This window comes from Hyla sarda, chromosome 5 (assembly GCF_029499605.1).
Source record: "Hyla sarda isolate aHylSar1 chromosome 5, aHylSar1.hap1, whole genome shotgun sequence".
In the NCBI taxonomy this organism is placed as follows: domain Eukaryota; kingdom Metazoa; phylum Chordata; class Amphibia; order Anura; family Hylidae; genus Hyla; species Hyla sarda.
In genome coordinates, this window is record NC_079193.1 from 49,293,915 (window position 1) to 49,312,203 (window position 18,289).

The 18,289-nt window shown below is 41.7% G+C and overlaps 1 protein-coding gene across 3 annotated transcripts in view; it reads right to left on the minus strand.

The window, feature by feature from the left end:
- CUL2 (cullin 2) overlaps positions 1-18,289 on the minus strand; it is a 92,772-nt gene that overhangs the window by 31,393 nt on the left and 43,090 nt on the right. For all 3 annotated transcript variants that reach the window (XM_056519483.1, XM_056519484.1, XM_056519482.1), the window contains 4 exons: positions 17,209-17,268; positions 16,157-16,285; positions 13,275-13,361; positions 7,220-7,372 (listed from right to left, as the gene is read on the minus strand). In XM_056519483.1, coding sequence (XP_056375458.1) covers positions 7,220-7,372; positions 13,275-13,361; positions 16,157-16,285; positions 17,209-17,268 — 429 coding nt within the window. The remainder of the gene's footprint in view (positions 1-7,219; positions 7,373-13,274; positions 13,362-16,156; positions 16,286-17,208; positions 17,269-18,289) is intronic.

Below are 18,289 nucleotides of genomic sequence, written 5' to 3' on the forward strand. Positions count from 1 at the left end.
CCGTGGTCAGACAGGAAAGAACAACTAAACTCCAGCAGCTGATAACTACTGGAAGGCTTACGACTTTTTAATAGAAGTAATTTACAAATCTGTTTAACTTTCTGGCACCAGTTGATTTAATAAATAAATAAATAAATAAATAATGTTTTCCAGTGGAGTACCTCTTTAAGGTGAAAACATTTGGAATCAATAGGGTTAAGATCTGTTGATGGTGCTGCCCAAATCCATCACAGGTGCCTATTCTGACTCACTTTATAGTTCATGCATAGCACAGTAGCATGCTTCAGATCAGTGTTTCTCAACCAGGGTACCTCCAGCTGTTGCAAAACTACAACTCCCAGCATGCCCGGACAGCCAAAGGCTGTCCGGGCATGCTGGGAGTTGTAGTTTTGCAACAGCTGGAGGTACCCTACTTGAGGAAACACTGTATTATGGATATACTCTTTTTAAGAGGACCTGTAATGCCCATTTTTCAGATCTGGTGTGTAGAAACGCAGGTCTATGCTGGGAAGTCGGGATGCCAAGGTTACCCTTAGCGGCCGAGCAAATTCCGCAAAAGAGTAAATTTGTAATTAATAGGACCGACATGCAGGACTGGCTGAGTGTTTTATGGTTGCAATCCGACTGCCAACAAGGTCCTCCTGCATCTCTCCACGCCCGATCTGGAGAATAGGCAGGAGATTAGGATTACAGGTACAAATATCATTTTGCCAACAGACTCCAATAGACTGGTGATGTGAACAAGATTCATGCATTTTGTCTTAGTCAGTACAGTGACATCACTAGGCTTGTATGTTAGGTAAAATACAAATAATCTGTACCCATTCCCTGAACAATGATACAAAGAATGTGAACGATGCAAAAGGAATTTTTTCTGGTCATAAAAAAAAAAATACCATAATAATAATAAAGTAAGAACAAGCCATCTTCATTCATATCAATAATTAACCAGTGAGTCACTTCCCTGCTAGTGTTCTAGTTACAGTAGAAGGGCAGTGATGTAACCAGCTTCTCTATGCAGTTCTGTTCATCTTTACTGGAGGTGCACCGCATGTTATTCAGCAAGGATAGAATGTCAATGTGACCGCGGCAGAGAACTACATGCCCTCAGCAACCTTAGGGTGAGGCAACCTACCTACTAACCAACCAACTACTAATACATGAAAGCATCCCTGTTATTTATCACAATGACTGACATGTCACAGAGGCATGAGAAAAATTATGATAGCTCTAACCCAGACCCTGACCTAAGTGAACTTACAGTAAATTCGATTCGTCACGAACTTCTCGGCTCGGCAGTTGATGTCTTATCCTGCATAAATTAGTTCAGCTTTCAGGTGCTCCCGTGGGCTGGAAAAGGTGGATACAGTCCTAGGAGAGAGTCTCCTAGGACTGTATCCACCTTTTCCAGCCCACGGGAGCACCTGGAAGCTGAACTAATTTATGCAGGATAAGTTATCAACTGCCGAGCCGAGAAGTTCGTGACGAATCGAATTTACTGTAAGTTCGCTCATCTCTAGTCTGGGTGTTTAGACCAGATTGCTACTTAAAGGGGTATTCCAGGAAGAAAAAAAAGGAGATAAAATAATAAGTACAAATATATGACCTATAGTTAATTGTTGTAGATTTAGATACACTATTGCAGTGGTCTTCAACCTGCGGACCTCCAGATGTGGCAAAACTACAACTCCCAGCATCCACGGACAGCCGGTGGCTGTCCGTGCATGCTGGGAGTTGTAGTTTTGCCACATCTGGAGGTCCGCAGGTTGAGGACCACGGCTCTATTGATGCACCAAACAACAAAAAGCAACCCCAGAGTATAAATCAAATTGTGGGCCTCTGATAGCAATAAGAGGACCCAGCAATAATGTACGCTTGTCCCAACAAATCCACAACAATTAAAGGGGTACTCCGGTGGAAAACTTTTTTTTTTTTTTTTATCAACTGGCTCCAGAAAGTTAAACAGATTTGTAAATTACTTCTATTAAAAAACCTTAATCCTTTCAGTACTTATGAGCTGATGAAGTTGAGTTGTTCTTTTCTGTCTAAGTGCTCTCTGATGACACCTGTCTCGGGAACCGTCCAGTTTAGAAGCAAATCTCCATAGCAAACCTCTTCTAAACTGTGCGGTTCCCGAGACATGTGTCATCAGAGAGCACTTAGACAGAAAAGAACAACTCAACTTCATCAGCTCATAAGTACTGAAAGGATTAAGATCTTTTAATAGAAGTAATTTACAAATCTGTTTAACTTTCTGGAAACAGTTGATATTTAAAAAAAAAAGTTTTTTCCTGGATAACCCCTTTAAAGGGGTACTCCGGTGGAAAACCTTTTATTTATTTTTTTAAATCAACTGGTGCCAGAAAGTTAAACAGATTTGTAAATTACTTGAATTAAAAAATCTTTACCCTTCCAGTACTTTTTAGCAGCTGTATGCTACAGAGGAAATTCTTGTATTTTTGAATTTCTTTTTTGTCTTGTCCACTGTGATCTCTGCTGACACCTGATGCCCCTATCAGGAACTGTCCAGATTGCTGCTCTGGACAGTTCCTGACACGGGAGAGCACTGACAAGACAAAAAAAAGAAATTCAAAAAGCAAAGAATTTCCCCTGTAGCATACAGCTGCTAATAAGTACTGGAAGGATAAAGTTTTTTTAATAGAAGTAATTTACAAATCTGTTTAACTTTCTGGTACCAGTTGATATATTAAAGAAAAAATATATTTTTTCCCCCCTGGCATACATGCACCATAAATATGAATGAAAATGTAGAAGATAAAATGCTTTCTTGCGCCAGTTCATTTAAAATAAAAGGTTTTCCACTGGAGTAGCCTCCCCCCCTTTTTTATTTTTTTTTATATCAACTGGCTCCAGAAAGTTAAACAGATTTGTAAATTACTTCTATTAAAGAATCTTAATCCTTTCAGTACTTATGAGTAGCTGAAGTTAAGGTTGTTCTTTTCTGTCTAAGTGCTCTCTGATGACACCTGTCTCGGGAACTGTCCAGAGTAGAAGCAAATCCCCATAGCAAACCTCTTCTACTCTGGGTAGTACCCGAGACAAGCAACGATGTCAGCAGAGAGCACTGTTGTCAGACAGATCAGAACAACTCAACTTCAGCAGCTGATAATTATTGGAAGGATTAAAGGGGTATTCTGGTGGAAAACTTTTTTTTTTTTAAATCAACTAGTGCCAGAAAGTTAAACAGATTTGTAAATTACTTCTATTAAAAAAATCTTAATCCTTCCAGTACATTTTAGGGGCTGTATACTATAGAGGAAATGATTTTCTTTTTTTATTTCTCTTCTGTCACGACCAAAGTGCTCTCTGCTGATTTCTGTTGTCCATTTTTGGAACTGTCCAGAGCAGGAGAAAATCCCCATAGAAAACATATGCTGCTCTGGACAGTTCCTAAAATGGACAGCAGAGGTCAGCAGAGAGCACTGTGGTCGTGACATCAGAGAAATCCAAAAAGAAAATAATTTCCTCTGTCGTATACAGCCCCTAAAAAGTACTGGAAGAATTAAGATTTTTTAATAGAAGTCATTTACAAATCTGTTTAACTTTCTGGCACCAGGTGATTTAAAAAAAAACAAGTTTTCCATGGGAGTACCCCTTTAAGATTTTTTTTAATAGAAGTAATTTACAAATCTGTTTAACTTTCTGAAGCCAGTTAATATAAAAATTAAAAATTAAAGTTTTTTCCTGGAATACCCCTTTAATACAGAGGATGGTCCTTACTAAATACATTGTAGCAAACCTTCAGCTGTGAGAATATCAACTGGAAATTTGTTTCCCACCTGGTTTCATTCTTTTTTTTTTTTTTTTTATGCACTACGGTGCTGTGTAGCCCTGAGCATTACAAATTCAATGTATGAACGGAGCCCCAAGCACAGGCAGAACCTAATAACAGCCCTAATATGTACAAAATATAATTCATCAGATGCTTGGTAAAGAGGAAACATTCCCAACAGCTCTGGTCTACATCTGATAAGGACACAAGACATGTAGAGTATGCTGGTGATGATAGGTCCGCATTATTTACATGTCAACAATACCATTATAGGCGCATGCCACAATAGCTGTCAAACCGGTGCTACTGTCTAGTACAGTGTTTCCCAACCTGAGTGCCTCCAGCTGTTGCAAAACCACAACCCCCAGCATGCCCGGACAGCCAACGGCTGTCCGGGCATGCTGGGAGTTGTAGATTTGCAACAGCTGGAGGCACCCTGATTGGGAAACACTGGTCTATTAGCTAATAACCCAGTGACCGGGTTCTGCAGTACAAATGTACTGTCCGCCAGAGCTGTGACACTAATACATATGTTATGTACACTAAGTATAAAAGTCAATTAAACTATAAAAAAAAAAATTAATTTCTAAGGAATAACCACTAAATAAATTGGTGGCATATCGCTTGAAAGTGGCAGCAATTACAGATCAGTCCCTGTGACTAGAGATGAGCGAACTTACAGTAAATTCGATTTGTCACAAACTTCTCGGCTCGGCAGTTGATGACTTAATCCTATGTAACTCCTGTGTAAATTAGTTCAGCTTTCCGGTGCTCCGGTGGGCTGGAAAAGGTGGATACAGTACTAGGAAAGAGTCTCCTAGGACTGTATCCACCTTTTCCAGCCCATCGGAGCACCTGAAAGCTGAACTAATTTATGCAGGAAAAGTCAGCAACTGCCGAGCCGAGAAGTTCGTGACGAATCGAATTTACTGTAAGTTCGCTCATCTCTACCTGTGACCCTTGACAATTCCTACAACAAAAGTAACACAGCGCTGCTCCCGTCGACCACGCTTTGCCTTCTATAGCTGGTGGCACTGATGGCCAATATCTATTATAGCTAAGCTATGTCCTTAAAAAAAAAAAAAATATTAATAATAATAATTATTATTATTTAATTTTTAAATCCCCATAGGGAACTATAGTTATGCTACACATGAAATTGTATCTCCCTATATCTGCCTGGCATAACCACCCTGCAGGTAGCCAACACAGCTCCCCCACTGGCGGTTACTCAGCTTTCCAAGTCTTCTGAAGGGAATATCTTTCTGGTGGGGCAACAATATTGAAAAGGAGACATGGTAAGAAATACCAGATGTTTCACTAATATTCTGCCATTCAGAAGTCACCAGACAGATATTCCCTTCGGGCAGTACACATAAAACAGGGGAAGTACAGTGAGCCTTGCATTAGGTGACAGTACAGTATACAGGGCTCACAGTACTCCCCCGGTTTTATGTGTAATGGAGCCAGCCTTAGCCCCAGAAGTGATGTTTTGCTCATCCTCTCCTTGCTTCCATTTATTTTCATTGCTCCCCTCACTAAATTCTGGCTGAGCATGGGCAATGCGACGCAGGCAGGGTAGAGACGTCGTCCATAAACCGTCTGCGTCCTGGGAAAAGTGCAGCAGTAGTACCTGCCGACAGGTGGCCTGGACTGTAGGGCAGGACACCTGTCGGCAGGTATTGGATTAGGTATCGGGACATTTGCACGAGTATAATACTAATGCAGATGTCTAGTATTGACACTAATTCCTAATTACAGCTGTCTATGAAATGAAATGGCAAGGTGGTATCGTAGAGGGAATGCTACTTTGTACTAGTGAATGGGAAAAAATGTGTTTGAGAAAACAACCCCTTTCATTCATATATAAAAGGTAACTGCATTGTGAGCAGTTGTCTCTACTATACACAATTATCCCAATAAAAAGGATAACTCCGGGATAAGGCGCCACGTGGGGAGACCGGACCCGGAGACCTGCCACTGCAGGCTTAACAAGAATTTTCACCATCCTTGGCGACATGTACACCCGTCCATGTTCTTATTAGGGGCGAGTGCTCCAGACATATTGGAGCCCACCTGCCGACCGCGGACTACATGGCATTGGGGTGTTATGATTATCTATGTTTATATCCTGAGTCTTAATAATATATTGTTGCTATGTCAATGCAAGACAATTGATAACATTATAGTAATTTTGCGTGATATATTATCTGTTACCCTCATATGTGAGTTACCACCAGATCCCCTGAGGACGTCCCCCCGTTGCAGACTTTGCACAGGAGGACAGAAACGCGCGTTGGGATAGTGTGTATAGCTTTTGCAGTCAAGCGAACATTATATACTGCAGGGTGTACGTATGGAATTTCCTCCTGTTTGACTACTCTGGACTAGCAGTCATCTATAAGGATGTGGTGTTTTTGACACCCATGATATATTGTATTATAGCAATTTGCTGTGTGAGCCTTGCATACGTATACCGGCAGGTTCACATCACATCTACGGATGTGAGGTGTGGCTAATATACTTATCTTATTTTGGGAATCACGTATTTCATTTTTTGTGGTGTATTTTAATGCATATCAATTAAAAGTGAATTTTTAGGCACTTCCCCCCTTCTTTCATATTCTATATAAGTTGCTGGGAATCTATATTGACAGGTTTACATATTGCCTATATCTTATATGGGAGTTATAATTTAACTCCGGGATGTATCAACTTATCCCCTATCCTAAAGATAGGGGATAAGTGTTAGATAGCGGGGGTCCGACTGCTGGGGCCACCCGCAATCTCCCAAACGCTGCCCTGGCTCCCTGCATGAAGCGAGCATTTTCGACCACCGCACGAAGCGGCGGCCGATACACCCCCTCCATGCAGTTCTATGGCATAGCTGGAGATTGCCGAAAGCAGCTCTCCGGCTCTCCTATAGAATTGCATGGAGGGGGTGTGTCGGCCGCTGCTTCGTGCGGTGGTCGAAAATGCTCATTTCATGCAAGGAGCAAGGGCGGAGTTTGGGAGATCGCGGGGGACCCAGCGGTCGGACACCCGCGATCTAAAACTTATCCCCTATCTTTAGGATAGGGCAGTGTCTCCTAACCAGGGTGCCTCCAGCTGTTGCAAAACTACAACTCCCAGCATGCCTGGACAGCCAACGGCTGTCCAGGCATGCTGGGAGTTGTAATTTTGCAACAGCTGGAGGCACCCTGGTTGGGAAACACTTGGATAGGGGATAAGTTGTTACATCCCGAAGTTATCCTTTAATCCCTTGTCTATAAAGAATGTTTTGAAAGTAAGAATGGACACATGCAGCAATGCTATATTTCTTATCTACTAAACACCTTCATGTTGTGAGCCTTGCATTGACCTTTAGCAAGGAAACAAGGGTCAGATCAGTATCTTAGACGGAGACACAACGGAAGGAGAACTCACCTGTAATACATATATCTGAAAGCTGATGCCCAGATCTACAACTGTGTCTTGGTTTCTGATGAAGTTGTTGAACTTGTTATTGAGATCGGCGCTTACACTCATGTCTGTGTACATTCGATGCAGCTTGCTGGTGAATTCGTACCCACATGCTTGCTGTAACACAGAGGACAGTATCGGTTATGCCAAGAACGGACCTGATAACAGCTTTATATCTTACCAAACCACCTATCATTTTATTTCATTTTTAACTCTCCAAAGGCTGTGTTCACATCTCCATCTGAGCTCTGTTAAGCCGCATTCACACCACATTTTTGCAATACAGTTCCCGTATCAGGTTTTGATGAAAAACGGATTCCTCAAAACCTGACTAAACTGTATCAAAACGCGTGTACAAATTTTAATCCGTATACGGTTTGAAAAATGATGTCCGGTTGCATCTGTTTTTTAAGAGAAAAATACGTATACGTTTTTAACTTTTCACTCCATTATGAATAAGGTTTCATTTGTTTGATTGAAATTCCAAGAAAAAAACTGTACAAAGTCAAAATTACATATGGTGCAAACTAGGGATCGACCGATTATTGGTTTGGCCGATAATATCAGCCGATATTCACGATTTTGGACGTTATCGGCAATTACCTTGCCGATAATCCGATAATTCCCCGGGAACAGGTAATTATAAAACTGGGGATGGGGGAGGCAATGGGGCAGCGGCGGTGGTGGTTGGACTAGGGAGGACTCCAGCACAGGCAGGGGAGAGAAGGGGGCGGTGGCGGCGTTCTCTGGCCCCGCAAAAGCCACTTCAGTTCATTGAACTAAAGCGCCCGCTTTAAATAATTGAACGGCAGCCGCTTCTTGGTGGCCGGGGGGGGGGGGGGGGGGGGGGTGTCTTGTGGAGAAATAGCCAATAACTTATACCGGAATATCGGTATAAGTTATCCGCTATCAGCCTGAAAGGCCACAGATTATCGGTATCGGCACTAAAAAATCGATATTGGTCGATCCCTAGTGCAAAACGGATGGAACCGTACGCACATACAGTTCTGTACGGTTCCCATTGATTCCCATGTTAAAAAAAATTATAAAGAAGTATACGTTTCAATACGGTTTACCACCTGGACCAAAAAAAACTGACAAAACCGTACAGGATGCAAAACGGACACAACCTGATGCATCGTTTGGCATACGATGTTCAATGGAGAGTCAATGCATACGGTTTTCAATATGGTTCCTCACGGTTTTCAAATTGAAAACAAATACGGGAACTGTATTGCAAAAACGTGGTGTGAATGCAGCCATAGACGCAAAATGGACAAAACCGGATGATGCGTTTGACATTCGGTTTACAATATTAAGTCACTGCGTATGATTTGCTATACGGTTCCGTACGGTTTTTAACTTGAAACCTTATATAGGAACTGTATAGCAAAAACATGGTGTGCATGCACCCTTAACAGAGCCCGTTCACGATTGACAAAACTAACCTGGACGGTCCATTGTAAAAAACAGACAACAACGGATCCCACAGACTTTAATGGGGTCTGTCTGGTGTCTGTTTATAAGATGGATTTGAACGGAAAAAGAAAAACTGCTTGCAATATGTGTTTGACCACTTGTGTCCAGCTATCTAAACAGATTCTGAAAACGGAGCTCCAACGCAGATGTGAACTTACCTGACATGATCTTTGCACATGTGGCAATTATTTTACAATGATGTGTTCATACACTTAATTCTATCCCATATTATTTCACTGCAGAAAATTCTAACAAATTATTATTATGTCAGAGTATATTAATCCAAAATGATACCCCCATAGACCAGTGTTTCCCAACCAGGGTTCCTCCAACTGTTGCAACACTACAACTCCCAGCCGTTGGCTGTCCGGGCATGCTGGGAGTTGTAGTGTTGCAACAGTTGGAGGCCCCTTGGTTGGGAAACAATGCCATAGACAATACATTGAAAAGAAGAGAGAGCTCTTAGCAAATACTAAATGGGGTCACTCATTATGGTAGTCGGTTTCGGCAACCAGGAAAGAATGCTGTTTATCACCCTCTCCTTGTCATTTTCATGACCCCTGGAGCCAGTTTCCACTCCAGCTCACCACCTAATAGCGAAAGGAATGGGTCAAACTAATGGTGGCCATACACATCACAGTGGGCTGAAATGGTTGAATTAGGCAATCTCGGACAACCATCATTCCTGTTGGCATGCTGGGAGTTTTGCAAAAGCCGGATGCACACTGGTTGGGAAACACTGCAGTAGATACTGTAGACTGCTGCTGTTCAGATACAACGTCAGCAAACAGAGCACTTGGAGATTTAGGAACGATAGTAATCGTGACCCTCTGTGGGTTAGGCCCACATTCCTCTGCTTGGCCATGTTTAGATTCCTTTCCTACGTATGCAGCTAAGGCCCACACCCCCATCCTGCAAACAAATATAAAGTCCCCTAACTGCACTGAAGAGTACGGTGTGATTACTAACTCAACTTTTTATGATCCTTCTTTGTTCTTGTGTTCTGGTTAGTTGCCTTATGTGTTTTAGCCAAAGCTAACTGCAAACACTCCACTTAAAAATAAATGACCACCCTTAAACACTTATTATTATTATTATTATTATTATATTTTTTCATTGTTTTCATGTAAAAAAATCCAAAACTCTGCGCTGATTAAAGGGGTATTCCAGGAAAAACTTTTTATATATATATATATATATATATATATATATATATATATCTCAACTGGCTCCAGAAAGATTTGTAAACTTCTATTAAAAAATCTTATTCCTTTCAGTACTTATGAGCTTCTGAAGTTAAGGTTGTTCTTTTCTATCTAAGTGCTCTCTGATGACACCTGTCTCGGGAAAAGCCCAGTTTAGAAGAGGTTTGCTATGGTCAACTATGATCAATGCTGGTCGGGCACGGTCTGGATGCCGGTGTCGGGCACGGTCTGAATTCCTACCCTGTCTGGCCACTTTTCTTCAGAAGGATATCCCCGGTGTTTGGTAGCTGCTGGTGGTGCCTTCGGTCAGGCTCTGGTGTCTGGTGGAGGAGTGGATGGCTACCAGTGACTGCTGCTCCGCTGGTGAGAGGATCGGTGGGGTCTGCTGTGGCTGCTGGCGGGCGGCGTGGTCTTCTGATCCCGGAAGGCTGGAGTGTGGATCTCAGTGCTCTCCTTGGCTTCGGCCCGATCCTGGGCTGTTCTTGTAGAGGAATCCAGGTGCCATATTGGGCCTTTGTGGGCTGGGCTTTCTTCTCCCCTGGCTGCCATAGTTACTACTGCGGCCGGCTGGAGTTTGCTGAGAGAGGAGTGGACATTCTTCCTGTGCTACCTATGGGTCTCCTGCTTGGGAGGGGGTGCGCTCCTTAGCTGCGTGGACGGACTGCTGCTGTGTGGCTGGCCTGTAATATAAAGGGTCCTCCTGGGCTGATGCTGTCTCCCCTCCACCCTGCACCTCACCTGCCTCCTAAACTTCTTGCTGCAGACTGCTGGCCTCCTTGTGACTGGAGGGACTTTGAAGGAGTTCTCCTCTACACTACTGGAGAGTATTGTCTGTCCTGCCTGCTGCTTTGCACTCAGTCAGTGAGTCCTGTGTGGATTGGCTGTGCTTTCTGGGATTTGTGGTGCTTTCTACATTTGCTAGAGACTGCTATCTCTACAGAAGTGACCTGTGCTACTTATACTGTGTTTCTAGTGCCTTTCTACCTGCTCTTTGTGTGGCCCTGTCAGTCATGGATGGCCCCGTAAAAGGAATAAGAAGTCCAAACAACATGCTGAAGCCTCCCAGCCAACTTCTGATGAGGATGGGTCCTCCTGTTCCTGTGGCCCTTCTCACCAGGACACTGGTGCTCAGACCCCGCTGGTTACTAAAGTCTCTCTGCATGCGGCAAAAGCGCAGAGCCAGTTCTCCAGACCTCAGGACCATCCTAGGGGTGACTCTCCTGATCCACCTCATTGTTGGAGGGATCTCTGACTCCTCTACAGCGACAGTCCCCTGAAAGGCCTGTCTATGATGCAACTGCTATGGACCATCGGTTCTCTGAACTTTTGGCTGCCTTTACTTCCTGTCAATCAGTAATGGTGACTAAAGTGGATGAACTGTGGCAGGAATTTGTTATTCTGCGACATGAGACCCAGAAGATATGTGAGCGCACAGAGGAAGTGGAGCGTAGGGTCACTGCAGTGGAAGATACTCTCCATCCTTTGCCGGACAGAGTTCATTCACTACAGCGCCAGATGATGGGAGTTTTGGGCCGAATGAAGTCTTCTCTAACCGGAGTTGTTTACTTTCCTTTACTAACTGGCCTAGACCACCATTAAGATTTCTCCCATACAAGACTTCTCCACAGAACCAGCCAAACAAACATTTGAGGCCCCTTTCTGCAGTACAATACCCTCCTATTTACAAACTCCCCATGTTTATTGTCACACACAGTAATAGTACCCGCTTTGTGACCCCATAAAGTTGTTAGGTCCCCTCTGTGTCCCCAAATATAGCTGTAGGCCCATAAACTTCCCCCATATATAGTTGTAGGCTGCCATACTGTCCCACTTTGGTGCTACAAAGATGATGGTAGTTACTGCCCACAGCAGCCCAGTGCCTGCGCTGCCCCTTTGCTGTCCTCCAGCTCCGCTCCTCGGTGCAGTGAAGAGGACGGTCCGGAGCGGCGGGGACAGATGAGTGACACTCACAGAGGTTCACGGGGCACATCAAACGGCTATCTGGCGGCATCTGAAGCAGTCTGTGCTGCCGGATAGCCATGTATGCGATGGCCCCGCCATACAAAAGCATTGTATGTTTCTGCTGCCTCTGAGAGGCCATTGTATGTTGAAATGATCGTATGTCGGGGATCACTGGATGTCCAGTAGGTCCTGAGATCATTTGCTAAATTCAGTAAATTGCATGCAGGGGGTGGTGCTTCGCCAGCTCAATTAACATATTCATTGTCTGGGAGACTCCACATCCTAGTGAAGAGAAGTCACAGACAATGAATTTGTAGATGGCGCCGGCAAAGCCCCACCCCCTGCGCGTGATTCACTGAATTTAGCAGAAGATCTTCTGGGGGACATATCTCAGGACCTACTGGACGTATTTAAGTAAGTGACCCCTCATTGGACTCCTGTTCACCTGCATTATAACCTAGTGTATTGGATTTAGTGTGGGTACACAGCATGACAGTTTTAAGTGAACCTGTAATGCTAGGTTTACATCTGCATAAGAGGCTCCATTTGGAGCCTTTATTGCAGATTCTGTTCAACTGGAGTAACTGAGCCAGTGGGTCTGCTGCATGTCAGACAGCAATGGACCCTACTGACTTTATTGGGGTGCACTGGAATGCTGATGTCCGTCACCTCACTGGATATTAACCAGACAAAAAATAAATAAATTGTGCTATGGTTTTTTTTTCTGATTATTTGAATGTAATGTGAAGGAGGTAGAGAACAGAGCCTCTGACGTAGATGTACACCTAACAAACTCTTGCCAGATCCTCATATTGAGCATGGAGAGGTACAGTATACACTGGACAGTCGAGTTGTGTGACTCCCAGTGAGTTCTGTGTAGGAGTCCTATTCATTTCAAATGGACTTGTGCACGGGACCTCGCCGAGTGTTATATGGTTGACTTGTTGACTGTTCTGCACAATCTGAAGAACAGGAGGGGGTTCAAGTTTGCATGTACCCTTTAAACTCTATGTGGGAGATTTATCAAAACCTTTGTAGAGGAAAAGCTGCCAAGCTGCCCATAGCAACCAATCAGATTTCTTCTTTTATTTTTAACAAGGACTCTCCAAAATGAAAGAAGTGATCTGCTATGGGCAACTTTTCCTCTGCACAGGTTTTGGTAAATCTCCCCTCGTTTGTGTAATGGATGTGATGGATGTTTACCAAACATTCAGATTTGTCTCAAGGGGCAATTCTTTAGATTTAAATAAAACCATGCAAATGTAACAATAAATAAATAAAAATTTGCACACTTTTTTTTGGCATATCAATGTATGGCCAAATTTTGAGCCTTTTCTGAACCGTGATCTTGTTCAAATCAAATCTAACATTACCTTTAATTTATTGATCATTGTTTCTTCAGAGTCCATTGACATTGACAAGCCGTGAATTAGTCGTTTTGCCAACATTCTAGCATAAAACTAAAAAAAAAAACACAAAAAAAAATAAGTTACAACAGTGCACAGGAAAGATGTCATCATCAGACAGACAGAAAAAAAATAACAAGATCGTAATGTTCTAATACCGGCCTCCCTCCTTACACTGTCCAGTTATCCGCACTGATCCCCCAGTCACATGTATATTCACGTAAGCCAGGGACATGGAAATCCTATCGCTTCGGGGAAGCAGGGCCGGTCCGACCAAGCTTGCCCAAAGCGATAGGATTTCCACAAAGCCCTCAACAAGTACGCAGGTACTCAGGGTGCATGGAGCGGGCTCCTGACTAATAGCCGACATGCGGGGAGGTGTCGCTCCACTGGAGGTAGTCGGAGGGCTTACCTCTGCTTCCCTAGGGACAATGGCTCTGTCATTGATGGACTTTATCAATGGATCACAGAGCACACAGATTAATGGAGTTCAATAGAACTGAACTCAATTTATCTCAATTTATCCCCTTAAGGGACTAATAAAGTGTAAAAAAAAATAAAAATAAAAGTTTCATAAAAGTTAAGAAGACACACATTAACCCGGTCCATATTAAAAGTTCAAATCACCCCCCCCCCCATTTTCCTATATAAAAACATGTAAACATAATAAAAATAAGCATACTTGGTATTGCCGCATGCGTAATTGTCCAAACTATTTAGCTATAACATTATATATTCCGTACTGTAAATGACTCAAATGTAAAAAAAAAAAAAAAAAAAAAAAAACAGAATTAAATTTTTTTTTATAACCAGAAAAAATAAAGCAAAAAGCAATTAAAAATTCAGATAAATACCACAATGGTACCAATACAAACAACAGATTACGGTGCAAAAAATTTACCACCATAAAGCCTGGTTTATACGGTATAAAAAATGGCAATTAAAATAAATTCTAAAAAGTTTAGAATTTTTTTTTTTAAATTAGTAAAATATGACAGAAACTATACAGATTTGGTATTCATGTAATCAGGCCGACCTAAAGTATCAAAATAACACGTTCGCTTGACCACAAGGTAAATGGCGTAAAAAAAGAAAACGCACTAAACATGCTAAATTATTTTTTTTAGTTTTTATTTCACCTCACTAATATTTTTTTGTTTTTGTTTCGGAGCATATAGAAAAATAAAAGGTGTCATTACAAAGTACAACGAGTCCTGCAAAAAACAAGCCCTCAAATGGGTCTGTAGATGAAAATATAAAAGCATTATGACTATTACAGGGCTATATCAATGGATTGCCGATCACACTGTATCATGCTATGCCATAGGCATAGCATTATACAGTAAATGCAATCTAATGATTGCAAATAGAGATGAGCGAAGTTACAGTACTTCGATTCTGCACGAACCTCGCGGCTTGGCGGCTGCTGACTTTATCCTGCATAAATGAGTGAAGCTTTCAGGTGCTCCGGTGGGCTGGAGACTCTCCTAGGACTGTATCCATCTTTTCCAGCCCAGCGGAGCACCTAAAAGCTGAACTAATTTATGCAGGCTAAAGTCAGCAACCGCCAAGCCGCGAGGTTCGTGCAGAATCTAAGTACTGTAACTTCGCTCATTTCTAATTGCATATCAAAGTCCCTCCCATAACAAAAAAATTTAATTACCCTTATTTTCCCATTTTACAAAAAAAAAAAAATGAAAAAGAAAAAAAGTTAACATATTTGATATCGCCGCGTGCGTAAATGTAGAAACTATTAAAATATAATGTTTGTGATCCCGCATGGTAAATGGTGTAAATGTACAAAAAATCAAACAACAAAAATACAGATTTTTTTTATCACATCATATATCAGAAAAAAAACTATAAAAAGAGATTAAAAAGTCACCTAAAAGCAAAATGATACAGATAAAAACTACCCTGATAAATTTCCGCCTGCAAATATAAATTTTTTTGTTTCATGGTACATCTTATGGTAAAATGAAAGAGGCCAATATAAAGTACAATTGGTCTCGCAAAAAACAAGCCCTTATATGGGTCTGTAGGTGAAAAAGAAAAAAAAGTTATGGATTTTAAAAGGAGAGGAGGAAAAAACAAAAAGGCAAAAATGAAAATTGGTCCGGTCCTTAAAGGGGTACTCCACCCCTAGACATCTTATCCCCTATCCAAAGGATAGGGGATAAGATGTCTGATCGCGGGGGTCCTGCAGGGGACCCCCGTGATCAGACATCATATTCCCTATCCTTTAGATAGGGGATAAGATGTCTAAGGGCTGAGTACCCCTTTAAGGGGTTAATCACGGATTAAAGGAAAATGGTCAGCTTGCTCCCCCAGCACTAACTAGTGGGGGACGCTGATCAGTTTGATACCTACTATTCCCAGATCCGCCTGACCGAAATCTTCGTTTTTCCCTATATGCTAATTAAGTGCTAACTGGCACAGACGGCGTTAACTGGCACTCTGATGTCACCGCCACCCACCTCATAAATATTTCTCCCCTCCCTCCGCCTCTCCCTCTTCTCCCCGTTCTGTAATGAGGAGGGAGAGGCGGTATGGACCGTGCCTCTTGCTCCCAAGTGGGGGATCAGGCAGCGCCATGCTTCTGTCGCCCCAACCTAGATAAAATAACAAAGGAGGGAAAAAATGTAATCTAACAAAACTATAAAATAATGAAGAGAAGACTAGGTCTGGTGTCTAATGCCTTGTGTCCGCAAGATATACCTACGGTTCCTTTGTCCCCCAATGGAGCTGAACGAGAAATATATCTCTCCCTGCACCAACATTACAATGTCTGTAAAAATATATATAGGCAGAACACATGAAGCAGACAATATTCCTGATATAAAACATACCTTCTGGAAAACGTCTTTATCATCTATGTACTTGAAAACGGTAATAAAACTTGTTAGCTTGTCTTCCACCTCATTCTCAGTCATTCCCTTGGCTGATTTCTTCAGCATGTTATCACAGTATTTGGCCAGCTGTGAGGAGGATGAAGACATGGATGACACAAGACATTACACAATCCTTACACTATACATTACAGCTGCGTTGTCTATTGGGAAATTCACTTTTCATTTGTTTTCCTTCTTTGCTCTTCAATTTTTTACACTAGCATATTAGGAAAATTGTTATATTACATATATTGTATATTAGGAGAATTGTTATATTACATATATTGTATATTAGGAGAATTGTTATATTACATATGTTGTATATTAGGAAAATTGTTATATTACATATATTGTATATTAGGAGAATTGTTATATTACATATATTGTATATTAGGAGAATTGTTATATTACATATGTTGTATATTAGGAAAATTGTTATATTACATATATTGTATATTAGGAGAATTGTTATATTACATATGTTGTATATTAGGTGCATTGTTATATTACATATATTGTATAGTAGGTGCATTGTTATATTACATATATTGTATATTAGGAGAATTGTTATATTACATATATTGTATATTAGGTGCATTGTTATATTACATATATTGTATAGTAGGTGCATTGTTATATTACATATATTGTATATTAGGAGAATTGTTATATTACATATATTGTATATTAGGTGCATTGTTATATTACATATATTGTATAGTAGGTGCATTGTTATATTACATATATTGTATAGTAGGTGCATTGTTATATTACATATATTGTATAGTAGGTGCATTGTTATATTACATATATCTCATTCTTTTCCAGTGTGTTGAGACGGGCATTAAAGTGGAGATTAGCAGGGACTCACTGAGTTGCAGAACAGAAGTGGCAGGCCATGTTGCCCCTTTTAAATAAAGAATTATCCCACCAATAACTAGTTTATATGTGGAGCATCATTTTAATAAAACAATAAAAAACACAGCCTTCTTGTGTAAAAGTGGACTCACCAATTCAGGTGCTTTGCAGACAGATTTGGGCTCTCTATAGTTGACAACACATGTAAGAGCCTGTATAGAAAAAAGGCAGCAAAGTATTATCCCACATGATCTCCTCAGGTCATATATAAAATATTTCAGTTTCGCTCTCACTCCACAAACCTAGAGGCTTTTTCTGCTACATAACATCACAGGATTAGCTCTAAATTTTGCAATAAATTTACGCTAAGGATAAAAGAATTATTAATGCACTGCAGGTCCGATCTCATGTGCTGGGGAGGAATGATTGAATGTAAAAATTCATGTAAAAAAAAGGTGTCCTGGCTTTGCATTATGTAACACAACTGCATGCCTTTGTGCTGCCACCATCAGGAAACACACTGTAACTGCAATAAAAATAAGACAATTATATGACAGTACTAGGACTCCCTGCAACCTGCGGGTAATACAGAACCGTAATACAACAGTCACTGGGCCCTACTGTATCTCCACGTGTGTCAAACTTCATATGGTGGCATACCGAGATTCTTCTTAAAAGGGTACTCCGCTGAAAACATCTTATCCCCTATCCAAAGGATAGTGGATATAATGTCTAATCGCGGAGGTCTCACCGCTGTGGACCCCCAGGATCTTCAGACCGGCAGTGGTGCATTCGTGATGTCATGTCATGCCCCCTCCATTCATGTCTATGGGAGGGGGTGTGCCGGTTGTGTTCACCAATCATCGGGCAGGGAGCAGAGTTCCCTCCTTGCACCGAATGATAGGGGTACCGCAGCAGAGATTGTGGGGGACCCCAGCGGTGGGACCCCTGCGATTAGACATCTTATCCTATATCCCTTGTATAGGGGATAAGATGTTTTCAGGAGTACCCCTTTAAGATTCCATTTGCCCCTTGAATGCCGTATTGCTGAACTACACACCACTAGAAGCACTGCTGTTTGCTGGAATAGAATAAAGGTGGCCATTCACTTTTAATACCAGTTCTCTTTCCCACCCCCTCTCCTTATACATAAAAGTTTGTCACAGCCGTACGTTCATGTTTCTTCTGTGGGGAGGGGTAAGTCGCAGCCAAGCAGCTCTAGCAGTGGCTTCT